Source organism: Phyllostomus discolor, chromosome 3, assembly GCF_004126475.2.
Source record: "Phyllostomus discolor isolate MPI-MPIP mPhyDis1 chromosome 3, mPhyDis1.pri.v3, whole genome shotgun sequence".
Taxonomy (NCBI): Eukaryota; Metazoa; Chordata; class Mammalia; order Chiroptera; family Phyllostomidae; genus Phyllostomus; species Phyllostomus discolor.
The window spans coordinates 6,568,084-6,580,890 of record NC_040905.2 but is presented as its reverse complement, the minus strand read 5'-3'; the positions used below and the strand labels follow the sequence as shown (position 1 = coordinate 6,580,890).

Below are 12,807 nucleotides of genomic sequence, written 5' to 3'. Positions count from 1 at the left end.
GGGTGGAGCCGGAGAAGCCAGCCGGGCGGGCGCCGCCTGCGGGGCGCTTGCAGCTGGGCCCCGATGGTCCCCAGTCCGAAGGTCCCCAGTCCGCCCGTGCTGCTCGGCAGAGACGCGGCCAGGCCCCCGGCGGGAGCCCACGTCATGGCCGCAGGGGCGCTGGGAGCTGGGAGGCGGAGGGGGCGCCCGCTCCCTAGGGAGGAGCCGGCGCGGGGCTGGGGGCGAAGGAGGGCGGGCAACCCCTGCCGGTGAGGCTGGGGGGCGGTTTGGCAAGCGAAGCTCGCCCGGGGCCTCGCGGGGGGAAAGCAACCCGAGGAAAACTAAGCTCAGATTGAAATGAATTTTGTCCGGGAGCCACGTTCTGAGGCAAAACCCTGGTAAACCTTTTTTTTATTGAAAATGCTAGGAGCCAAAAAGAGAAAAGAAATGTTAAGGAGGCCTTTGCATTAACTATTTAAGACTATCATATAGTTCTATTAAATAACAACAGTAATATCAAATAGAGATGATTTTTAAATTGTTACCCCAAGAAGAATTTTACTGTATTTTTCTTGGGATGCTATTCCAATTCTTCTCCTGTCTTAAGGGTCAAGTTTTAACTATTTAAGGGATTCTATATATAGTTTTACTTGTACATTTGATACGCAAGAAAGTAATTCAACACACTTAAAATATTCAGCTAAAATTCTCTCAGATTTAAAAACCGCTAATAGTTGTTCAAGGAATATAATATTAAAAAGAGGAAGGAAATGGGGTTTTTTAATGAAGTAACAAATTGTCGAGCAATGTCTGTGTTTTGGTGTACCTTATTTAAAATTATAAGGGGAGTAAAATTACTTTCAGTAATTGCTTTGGGGATTTCACTTACCTTTCACTATAGACCCTTGCCACTTGGCTCCGCCTACAGTGGCTAAATTTCAAATTTGTATTTTCCCCTTCCTCTTTGCTACAGAAAAGTCTGGACACAAGTGTCTCATACTCTTAGACTGTATTAACCTTGATTTGTCTAGACACTCTCTTGCCTCTACATACAAGTGCTGGCTGGTTTGCAAAAGTCAATTTCTCCATCTTTACTGGTTTTCTTACGATTGGTTCCATAGGACTAAAACCAAAACACTCCTTCACTTCAACAGTCCACTGACTATACCCAAAGGTTACTCTTACGCAAAATAACAAGAGAAGAGAAATATGGAGTGATTGGTTTGAGCACATTAATCTCCATATGTCTTTTGGTTACCAAACAAAATGTGAAAAATAAGTGTGTTCCCCTACTCTCTGGCGTTACAATAAAATGCCACACACTGGGCGGCTTAAACAGCAGAAATTTATTTTCTCACAGTTCCAAAGGCTGAGAAGTTCCCAATGAAGGTGCCAGCAGGGTTGGTGTCTGGTGAGGACCCCCTCCTTGAGGTGCAGAGGCCACCTTCTCACCACGTGCTCACGTGACCTTCCCTCTGTGCGGGTCACCAGGGGCTTAGCGCTTCATCGTATGAATTTGGAGGGGTTCACAATCCATTCCATAGCAATAAGCACAGTACCAAGAAATACAGCAAAAAAAAAATCTTTGTGGCATGATAGTTAAACAAATGTTTTAAATACAGTATATTGAGAATACCCATATTTAAATGTCATTCATCAGATTTAGTAATGCATCAGATTTTAAGTAAGCCATGCTGATAGCAAGGAGATGAGTGTTGAACAGTGGCATAATTTTTTGCATGGTGGGGACAAATAATTGTCATATATATGATATATATCATATATCTAATGTATATCATATATATAGTATGATATACATTACATATTATTATATTATGTAATAATATATTATCAATACATTATTATTGGTTACCAAACAAAATGTGAAAAATAAGCATATTCCCCTACTCTCTGGTGTTACAATAAAATGCCACACACTGGGCGGCTTAAACAGCAGAAATTTATTTTCTCTATTAATATTATTATTAATAATATTAATAACAATATTATTACATTATCAGTAATGTAATAATATTACATATTATCATATTACGATATACATTACATATATTATATATGATGTATCATTTCACTAATTTTAGATTTCTTTAGCAAAAACTCACCGAGGGTGTAGAGGAATGGAGAAGCCTTAATGAATTTGACTATTGCTAATGGGTTTAACAGAAATTGTGTGAGTGTAACACAGCTCACATCGATGCTTTGTGAGTGGAGTAAAGAAACATCAGTGTTCAAGTTACTACTACTTTTGTAGTGCTTTAGATTTCATTTGTTGTTTGTTTTTTTAACACTGTTTACTGTGCACTAGTTTAGACATGGACCACGGCAGCAGTGGATGTGTGAGAAAGATTACCAGTGTGAACCTTGACAAACTCATTCACGACTTCGCACAGATAGAAAAGGTACGTAAAGGTAACGGTTGAAGTGTATAGGAGCTGAAAGAAAGAAAAATGTACAGCCCCCAAATGAGCAGGTAAACATCATGGAAAACTTTGCTAAGTCCTTTATGATTTTAAATATGTATTTAACAAAATATGATTTTGAATCATTTATACTAATGCATCAAAATGTTCCTGGGGCAAGGGAATGAATAATTGATGTATTTTTGCTAAAGTTAAAGGGCAAACACATATTTAAATGCCTAAGATGTCCACAGACTCAGGGATGATTTAGTGAGAACTGAAGCAGACTCAGTCCTCAATGTCTTACCACTGTGACTAGCTCTGACAGGTTCTTTACTCTCTCCCATCCTGTCTGGTCCCTTTCCTTCTCCTTTGCCTAGAAGCAGGCCCATTCGAAGTCCTCCCTCCCCAGCTCTGGACAAGTTACATAGTAGACCAAGTCCACAGGCATGTGTTAAGGGTTTCCCCTTCCTCTGCCTGGGAGAGGAGTGGGAATAGCCGTTGAGAAAATGTGGACGGAGAAACTAAAGATCTGGGGAGTGGGTTTGTGAAGCAGAGGAGGAGGGGAAATAATTCCTGCCTCAGTTTTCTCTCCTTATCATCCTTCCCTTTTCCTTCTTTTCATCTGCACAATGTAGCATTGTCATAATAAAGGGATTTTCATTGTGATGGATATTTTGAGGTACCATTATGAGCTTTTCTTTTTCAAACAGTGAGCTTGTTTTGGGTTTTTTTTTTATTGTTGTTGTTGTTAACCAAGTGATTCTTACCAAAATAAGAGAGAATGAGATTTAGCACTGTTAATGGGAAAGGAATGGGTGCAAAGCTTTTGGAGCTTATTTTGTAAATATCTATCATATTCTTAAACATTTTCAATAAAGAATATGTTCATTTTTGATGTGATAATGGCATTGTGATTGTATTGTTGAGTCTTAGCTCCTAGAGGTACACGTTGATGGTGATATTCATGGATGAAATAACCTAATGTCGGGGTTGCTGTGAGATACAGTCAGAAGTGGTGGCAATAAGGAAGTGGGTGTAGATGCTACGAGGCTGGTCGTGAATTGGTGGTTTCTGCTGGCATCTGACAGGTACAGAGCAGCTATTGTACTGTTCACAAAGATACCAGAGGGAGATGTAGTCAGGAATCTTTATTAATTATCTGCAGGAGCAAAATGTGGAAGCAGCACAAATTTTCCTCAATAGGAAACTAATTAAATACATTGCATAATGTTTATAAATGAAACTCAATGCCGCTGTTAAAAAGAATGAGATAGACCTGTGTGTGCTTATGTGACATCATGCCCGAGGTAACGGTGCCAAGTGCAAATCCAAAGTACAGAACAGAGTAGAGTATGATCCTTCCCTATAGTTGTTTAATCATAAGATATTTTGGAAACATGCTTAAGGAATTGCTAACCATAGGACTAGGGGTTAAACAGTTGGAAAGAAGGGGGTACAAGTTACATCAGACTTAATTATTATACTTGCAGGTATAAAGTGGTTTGTATTTTCATTAGTCTTTATGTAGTTAGGTAAGAAAGCCAAAATAACAGCCTTGACTGGGTAATGATATACATTGTTTCTTCTACAGAAAATGATAGAAACCGCTGGAAAGAACAATATGCTGGATATGCAGTTGGGAAAAACTCACTGTTTATTAAAGGGAATGCAAACAAAGGAGGTCTCACTTAAAGAAGGTTAGTTCTCTTGCTACCTGAAGAAATGCTAATTCTAATGAGAGTGCGTTTTGCTATAATGATGACTAATATTGCCCCATACATTTGTGAAATATTTTAAATTCACATAGCACTCTCTAGACTATCATTGTATCCTTAAAATAGCCCTGAAAGACAGATGAGACTGGTATTATTACTCCACCTCAGTAATGAAGAAAAATAAAAGAAGTTAAATAATCTGTCTGAGGCCACTGGGCTAACAAATGGCAAATCCAAGAATCAGTCCAGGCCTTCAAAACTGGGAGAAAAAATACAGTTGAATTCCTGCCTCCGAAAAGAAATTTCAAGACGGGTCAAAAGAAATTTCAGATGGGTCAAAAATTTTAATGTTAAAAATGGACTGTGCTAGGCTGATATACTGCACTATCTTTTTTTTTAAGATTTTATTATTTTTAGACAGAGGCAAAGGGAGGGAGAAAGTGAGGGAGAGAACCATCAATGTGTGGTTGCTTCTCGCACGCTCCCCACTGGGGACCTGGCCCACAACCCAGGCATGTGCCCTGACTGGGAATCTATCTGGTGACCCTTTGGTTCCCAGGTTCAGTGCTCAATCCACTGAGCCGCACCAGCCGGGGCTGCACTATTCTTTGAGACCCCCACGCCACTCGTCACTCAGCTCCCCGTGGCCACGCCCCCAGCTGCACCAGCACCCGCACCCGGCACCCGGTCTGGGCCTGAGAGGGAGCTGGGCCCCTGCTGGGAGGGCCGGTCACTGAGGAGGTGGTGTTTCTCCGCGGGGCTGGCTTTGGGGACAAGCAAGGGACACTGGTTTGTTTGGGGCAGGGACTGGAGAGAGAGCCACTTTGCACTATACTTGTGCAGCATGTGTATGTTATATCTGAAAAAATAATTTAAAAACTTTTTAAACATCTAATTATTTTAAATCTAAATACCTTTTTGCTGAATAATACACAGTGGAAGTAAGCGAACAAGTGAAAATGACACCTTACAGAGTCCAGTGTGTATTCATTTATTTAGAAAAGAAGAACAGATTATATAGATGATTGAATTTGTTCAACCATAGTGAATAAGATTGTGATGTTTATGGGTCATTTCAAAGAGAGCTTATGTGACCGAAACCGGGAGCTCTTAACGCTGTGACCTAAGATTGAAGTTCTCCATAGGATGTAATACACACTTGATAGTGTTGTGTTTTCTTATGGAGATATATATAAAATAAAAAAATTTTTTAAATATTGTGATATTTTATTTTGCACATCTGGCATCAGAAAAAGAATTTCTTTGCCATTTCAACGTGATAAAGAATATTATTATTGAGGACCAAGTACTGTAAAAATTATTTTCATGCATAATTGTCTTAACATTTCCAACTGCTTTATGAAATAGGTGTCCATGAGAAAAGCGCTAGTTAATGGTAGAGCCCAAATGTGAGCTCAAAATAGTCATTGATTTACTAAATTAGATAGTATAAGTAGCTTAATATTCTGGCCTCTAGTTTTTAAGAATTGAACAAGACTGTAGTATTGTTCAAATTTCATTATAAAGTCCAATATAAATGATAATTGGGTGAATGTTTGCAAAGAAAATTTAAAGCCATTATTCTAAAATAGTGAGTGGGGACATTCTTTAGTTTAGAACAATGAATAAGGAAAATTCCTCACTGAGCCAGTTTCTGCTGTTTAAAAAAGAAACGTGTTGGGAGGGCCACCTTGTGTTCAAATTGTAAAATGCACATGTTTTAATATTTAGTATACTTTCAATTTCGGGGTGCTTGTTTTTAATTTGCTGACTGATTACTGAGGAAACCTCAGTCACCATATTCCATGAATTACTGATTTCATGCCCCTAAAAGACACAAAAAGCAAGTGACAACTGAGCCTCTGCCTCCTACATTTTTCATTGTAGCAGCTAACACAGTAACATCCATGAAGTGGGTGTTATCAAATGTAATTTATCCCTCATTCTGTTCCTGGGAAAGAGCAAGAGAGAAAAAAAACGGAGCATGGTGGGAATTTTGTCTGGAAGGGTGGTGGGAATGATACAGGGAGTGTGGGAGGAGTGGAGAAGTGAAAAACCCCAACAGCAGAATCTTCTAACTCCACAGAGCTTCTAACTTCTGCAGAATACTCCCAGGTCTGTTAGTGTAGGTGAAGACGGCGTGCAGGACCTCTCACTGAGAGTGGAGTTTTGCATTCTCCCCACACGGTATTGGTGCTTTCATTTAGTCAAGAAATTAAAAAAAAACTATTGAACATTTATGGAATAGTTACCATGTTGGATCCAAGGAACATCAAAATAAAAAGGCATCATCTTTTCCTGAACGGGTCTACTGTCTAATGGGAGAAAACACAAGTAACTAAAACACAACACGAAAAAGGAAGAAAAGAGACATATACAAATTGTTAAGGGGCATAAAGGGGAAAAATAATAACAACGGCCGTAACTGTGTTGAATACTGTGACACAGGAGCCCCAAGCCGGGGAGCTGCTCACGCATTCCTGATGTTCCGGAAAAACCACCCTGAGGCCCAGCAGACGTGGGCGTGCCGGGGATTGCTCACATCACTGGGCAGCGCACCACCGTGTGGGCGGGTCGGTGCGAGAGAGACCGCGTCTCCTCCAGGCTGAGGCTCACTGGCTCTCAGGGCTCCAGACAAAGGGGGCACGTGTCCTTCGTGTGACTCTAAACTCCATGACTTCAGTGTGTGAAAGGGTCCAGAGGCGGTCACAGGACAAGAAGCCACTCCCGAAAGGAGATAAGGAAGGAGTCACAGGACAAGAAGCCAGTCCCAAAAGGAGATAAGGAAGGAGTCACCATCTGCTCCCAAAACAACACACATTCCTTCTGGCCAAGGGCCTCCCCACCCCCAGCCCTCACAGCTGCTGGTGGGAGAGCCGCATCATCATCGACCCCCACAAATGTCTGAGAGTGAGTTTAGAAAGTGCATTTTCTCATTTGGTTGTCAGAACAGTCGTATGCATGAGAACAGTCTTCTACGTGAGGTAGGATGGGTATCACCTGCACTTCTATTTCGCAGATGAAGAATATAAGCTCGGATAGGCTGCACAATGTAGCCAGGCTGTCATAGCTTGACAGTGAAGGAGGGAAGTCTAAGCCAGTCCCCCTGACTCCCGGGGCCATGGGGCATCGGCTGCCTCACCATCCCCCAGGAAGAAGTGGATCAGCAGAGTAAGAGCACAGATTGAAACGAGAGAAACGTGCCTCTACCTTCCATACACTAACTGGGGAATGTTTGGCAAGTAACCAGGTCTCCATGGATGATTTGCTGCTTCTGTAAAATCAGGATAATGATACCAACTTCTGAGGTGGTATTTTTTGTTTTTGTTCTGTTTTTTAAGATCTTATATATTTATTTTTAGGAGGGGAAAAGAGGGAGAAAGGAAGGGAGAGAAACATGCATATGCAAGAGATACATGGATTGGTTGCCTCTTGCATGCCCCCAACTGAGGACATGGCCTATAACCCAGGCATATGCCTTGTGTGGGAATTGAACCAGCGATCTTTGGATTCGCAGGCCGGCACTCAGTGTAATGATCCACACTAGCCAGGGCTGAGGTGGTGCTTTTAATGCACTTAGTATAATGCCTGGCAGAGTAAACATTCAATAAATGGTACCATTATTATAACTAGGCAGCTTATTCAATACAAATGTGATATTTACAATTGAGCCATGAAAACAGATGCCCAGTTAGAATGGCGCTGGTTAGTGTGTCCTACCAGTGCATGCCGCTGAATATTGGTCATGGGCCTGTAAAACAGGGAGAAAGGGAATAAGGCTCAGTATTTATTTTATTAAGCCAAGTGCATAGAGATGAAATTGCCTTTCAACTTTAAAGTTATGTTTTTTTAAATATTATCTTACAAAGTTATTAAATATTATACATTTAGCTAGTATAGTTATAAACTTAAGGTAGTGAAACCTATGGTTCCTAACCTTATAGTAAAAATGCAGTAGATACCAGTAACTGTCACAAAGAGTCTTTGGTTCTGTTCTTGCTCCCTTTCCAGAGCCTCAGTTTATACAAATCACTGTGAAGAAGTTCTCCTAAGCTGGCCTCCCTGGTGCCAGTGAAGTAGTTAAAATCATAGACCAGGGCTGGGCTGCCAGGGTTCACGTTCTGGGTCTGCCACATCCTAGTTACGAGTGGGACCTTGGGCAGTTTGCTGCCCTTCAGTGTGCCCGTTTCTCGTGTGCAAAATGAAGCAAGGACTAGGAACCTCCTCATCGGGTTAAGAGGGTTAAGTGATTTAGTATTTGCAAAGCCCTTAGAATAGTAGTACAATATATGTTACTGTTTTAAGACTAGAGTTTCTCTATTTGGTCCCTCCTTGCTTTGGCTTACATTGGCATTGCCTGTCTATGAATCAGTCACTCCATGAATTTTTATGGGGTGCTTGTTATGGACCACAACTCCCGTATTAGGGAGAAGTGGTAAATGAAACAAAATAGTCCCTGCTACCCTGGAACTTACAGCCAAGCGGACTGGTTCGAGTTTCAGAAGTTTCCCCCACTGTTGCTCCCCATCAGAGGTTTAGCTGCTGCTGCTGGTGTCCAAGAGAACGCTGGAAGCTTTATGCGTGTATCTGGGCACTAAGGCTTGCAAGGGAGGCTTTGTCCCCCAGTGCACACAAGTCACTGGCACCGAAGCGCTGATGCTCTGTAGCAGCACACTGGGTTTTTACTCCCTTTATTGCCACTCCCTTGCCCTGGGACTCAGGCATAAAAACCTAAGAGGACAGGGAGGAGGAAAGGCATTATCTTATCCCAGATGACACCTCACCAGCTCTGGCTCTCCAAATGTGCCTCGACTCTCTGTTCTTGGGGTGTTCATTCATGGAAAACTTGCAGGGGTACACTCCCCAGAGTCCCCAGACAGTTCCACGCATGCCTGACTTCTGGGGCAGCTCTTGCTCAGGCTCAGCGAGGGCCTCCCTCTGTCCAGGGTTCCAAATCCTGAATTGCATTGGCCTTAAAGGGCAGGACAAAGTCATTGTATATAATTTACTTTGAGATGCCTGGCTGCTTTATTAAGATCTGATCATTGTCAATTAAGTATTATTTTACTTTATCTAATTCAATTTTGAGAGAATAATTCCAAAATGAAAGCAAATAATCTTCAAATTTATCTTTTTTTTTTTGTTTTAGAATGTGCTACTCTTCATAATATGATAAAAGGGCTACAACAGACAATTGAATATCAACACAATTTGAAAGGTAAGTTAGAAAAAATAAAATCTAAGAATATATATTTGAGCACCTTTAAAGATAGTTTTTACATTGTTGATAATAAGTTTTTTTTAATTTGGTCTTAATACATTTATCAGCAAAGGGAAGGTCTCCTTACTCCTTATCATATTCCTCATGTACTGTGAAACCCAAAATTCCGTGCTGAGCGGAACAGCTCGGTCATACTCGGACAAGGACAGCAGGGTTTACAGTCCGGCACGATAGTGCTCCCGGTCCCCGGTAACCCGCGCCCAGCTTCGAAGGGCGGGCATTCACTGGTCGAATAGTCACACGATGAACATTCTGCCCGAACTGCAGTGACTGTTTCCCGTGGAAGCTTTCGTCCCCGACTAAGGCTACGTTTGTGTGAGCGGAGCTGGCACATGCAGCTTTTCTGACTGTTGCGAGGCGGGCTCACCCAGTAGGCCTACCACTGACACCCAGTAGGCCTACCACCAACGCCCAGGGAGCCCCCGAGGGTTCTGTCCCATTCAGACTCGGCCGTGGCGGCACTGTGTCGGTAGGGTTTTCCTCCTGGACGGGGGTCGGACTGAACTGCCTTCAGGGTCCCTCCCAGCGGACTCCTCCCCTCAGTCTCTGCTTCTGTCCTGAAATACTTTACGTAGGTAGGTGAAGTATTCACTTTTTTTAACCAGTGTAAAGTTATTCACTTTTTTATTTACCTGTGTAAAGTATCACTTTACATAGTGAGATATAATAGTGATCTTACATGCCGTTTATTTGACTTGGTATGTTATTCTTTATTATCTTCATAATGTTCTAGTTGATATTTAACTTTTTTTAAGGATTACTATTAGTTCTTACCCCTCTCCCCATTGCTTTCCCTTGAAACATTCCCTTAATGTTAACGAGATAAATGCAGAAATTGTAGTAGAAGACTCTGCACTTACACCGTCAAAAAGCAACTGCGTTGCGTGGAAGCGGTTCACCTCCCTGTCCACGCACCACTAACTGCTGCTCCGGAGATCGGGAAGGGTAACAGGTGGGGAACCGTGCCGTCTCCACGGCCTGGCCTCCTGGCTGACTGCGGCGGGCTTCTGACCCCACGCGGCCCACAGATTGCCACTTCTCGTGGTACCGGCCTTCTGCTCACTGTTTCCGGCGGTTCAGTCCCGCCCCACAGCTGGCTGGGTCTCACTTCCCAGTCTCAGTGCTGACGGCTCGGAGCACGCTTCCCTTCTCCGCGACCAAGTACAGCACTCGGCTGCATTTAACAAGTACATGAATGTTCCTATTTATTTACAGTCTTCTTATTTTAGGATTTAAATGATATTCAGTTTAACTGTTTTCAGGATTTTGTTTCAATAAAACATCTACCAGAAAAACTTTTTAACTACCAGAAGCTAATTTTTTTAATTTCCAGAAAGCCTATTGTAACTCAATAATGAATACGGTATTTCTTTGCAAAAGGGTATCAAATATTGACCAATAGTCATGTTACCATCTTTGTGCGGGTGTGGTAGTACAAATTTTTAAGCAGCTCTTCCTGAAAATGGACATTCCGCGGTACCTCTCAGGAAGAAGCAAGCCGTTGATTTCATGTTTCCAGGGCTTCTGTAGCCTCGGTTGAGGCATCGTGGCAGGTGTGAGCTGCCTGTCCTTCACTTCATCCCTTTCAGCCATTTGATTGTCAAGATCATATGGTTAATTTTAGAAAACAAGTCAAAACTAAATAAGACAAAAAAAAATATTGGTCAGGTATATAACATATTTTTCGGACTATAAGATGCACTCCCCCCCCCCAAATTTGGGAGGAATAATGGTTGTCGATGCTGCTGTTGAGTTCTGTTTGCTTTTACATTGGTGAAACATTATGTTATTTATGTTTTTAAATATTTTACCACATTTTTTGCTTCAAACTTTTTTCCTATTTTCTGCCTCTAAAACCTAGTGCATCTTATGGTCTGAGAAATACATTACCTATCAATATCTGCTTTTTAAAAAATAAAAACACTCAAAGACAAAATAAAATAAAAAGACAAAATAAAAGACAAAAACTTGTACAGAATCTGAGTAAATGCCACTTGTGGATGATCTCAATTTAAATCAACACAGTCTTTATTCAGGCAACCAAGTAAGAAACTTCAATGTAAAAATATTTAGATTATGGAATGAACTTTTTACAAAGCTAAGCAATTCAATTATCAATGATATCAAAGAAAGCCAACTCACTATATGTATATAATGAATCTGAGAACAGTGCACTTTTAAGGATTTTCCTCCCTGTTTCATGCTAGTGGAAATTAACCAGTTTTAGAAAAACATGTTGCAAAATTATTAGAATCCAAAAAATTAAAGTAGCTTCTGGCTAGGTCAGAGAAAGATTACTTGTCAGATATCAGGATCAGGTGGATTCTACAGTGATACAAAATGCTCTTTGAATTTATCACTACTCTAGCCACAGTAACAAAAGCCTTATACCTTGAGGAAGTAGTCATGTGTTTCAAAATCTAATGCAGGGTCTGGTGGGATGATGGAAAAAAGCAATGGTAACAATAATCACATGTTGACTGTACTATAGATGAAAGCCAACATAGAGCCAACCAAAGTGTAATATAAAGTAATAAGGAGGTTATCTATTTCTTCAGTAGATGGCTTTCATTCACAGATAAGCCATGTGGTTCTATTTAGCCTACTTATAGATATGCCAAACCAGATAATATACAAATAGTGTGACATTTAGAGCAGGGGTGTCATACTCATTTTTACCTGGGGCCACATCAGCCTTGTGGGTACCTTCAAAGGGCTGAAGTCGTTTTAGCGCTGTATAAATGTAACTACTCCTTAACTGTTAAGAAGTTGAAATTACATTCGGCCCTTTGAAGGCAACCATGAAGCTGATGCGGCCCCCGGTGGAAATGACTTTGAAGGAAGTGGTTTAGAGGGTTGATCAATTTTCCTGGCAGAAGGAAGACTTGTCATTATTAAAATGTCTGTTTTCCTTAAGTTAATAAACACATTTAATGCAATTAAAGTACTGAATTTTGGGTGGGGGTGAAGATTGTATAAAATAAGCTTAAAGTTAATTCGACAAAAGAAACAAATAAGAAAAACAAGAACGAACAAGAGAACTATGAAAAACGAGAAGATTACGGGGGAAGGGGGACTTCGATGACCAGGTAACGACATGCCCTGAAACTGTCAGAATGAAATCAATATGGTATTGGCATAGAAATGGAAAAATATACCCATGGAAAGAATAGAGAACCAGATTCTAGAAAGGCCCCAGTATTTGTTCATGTAATATATGACACAAGGGATATTTCAGTTTACCGGAAGAAGAATGGCATTTTAACATAAGGTACGCATATAACTAGCTTTCCATCCGGAAGAAAAGAAAGTTGGACTCTTTCCTACCACATCAAAAGTAAATTCCAGATGGATAAAAGACTTCAGTGTAAAAAAAAGAATAAAAGCTTAAAGGAGTATCTAGGGCACA

At 41.1% G+C, this 12,807-nt stretch overlaps 1 protein-coding gene and 1 non-coding gene across 3 annotated transcripts in view; both read left to right on the top strand.

Annotated features, from left to right (window-relative positions):
- The first annotated feature begins 219 nt into the window (after positions 1-219).
- CCDC152 (coiled-coil domain containing 152) overlaps positions 220-12,807 on the top strand; it is a 25,236-nt gene continuing 12,648 nt past the window's right edge. Inside the window, exons 1-4 of one of the 2 annotated variants that reach the window (XM_036020178.1) lie at positions 220-377; positions 2,306-2,399; positions 3,994-4,099; positions 9,267-9,335. In XM_036020178.1, the coding sequence (XP_035876071.1) occupies positions 337-377; positions 2,306-2,399; positions 3,994-4,099; positions 9,267-9,335 (310 nt within the window). In that variant the 5' untranslated portion in view covers positions 220-336. Of the gene's footprint in view, positions 378-2,066; positions 2,400-3,993; positions 4,100-9,266; positions 9,336-12,807 lie in introns of those variants that run through there. The other variant, XM_028530496.2, reaches the window with a different exon arrangement.
- Positions 5,185-5,311, top strand: LOC114514416. The gene has a single exon (XR_003686057.1). It is a non-coding gene; the product is annotated as a small nucleolar RNA SNORA25 (small nucleolar RNA).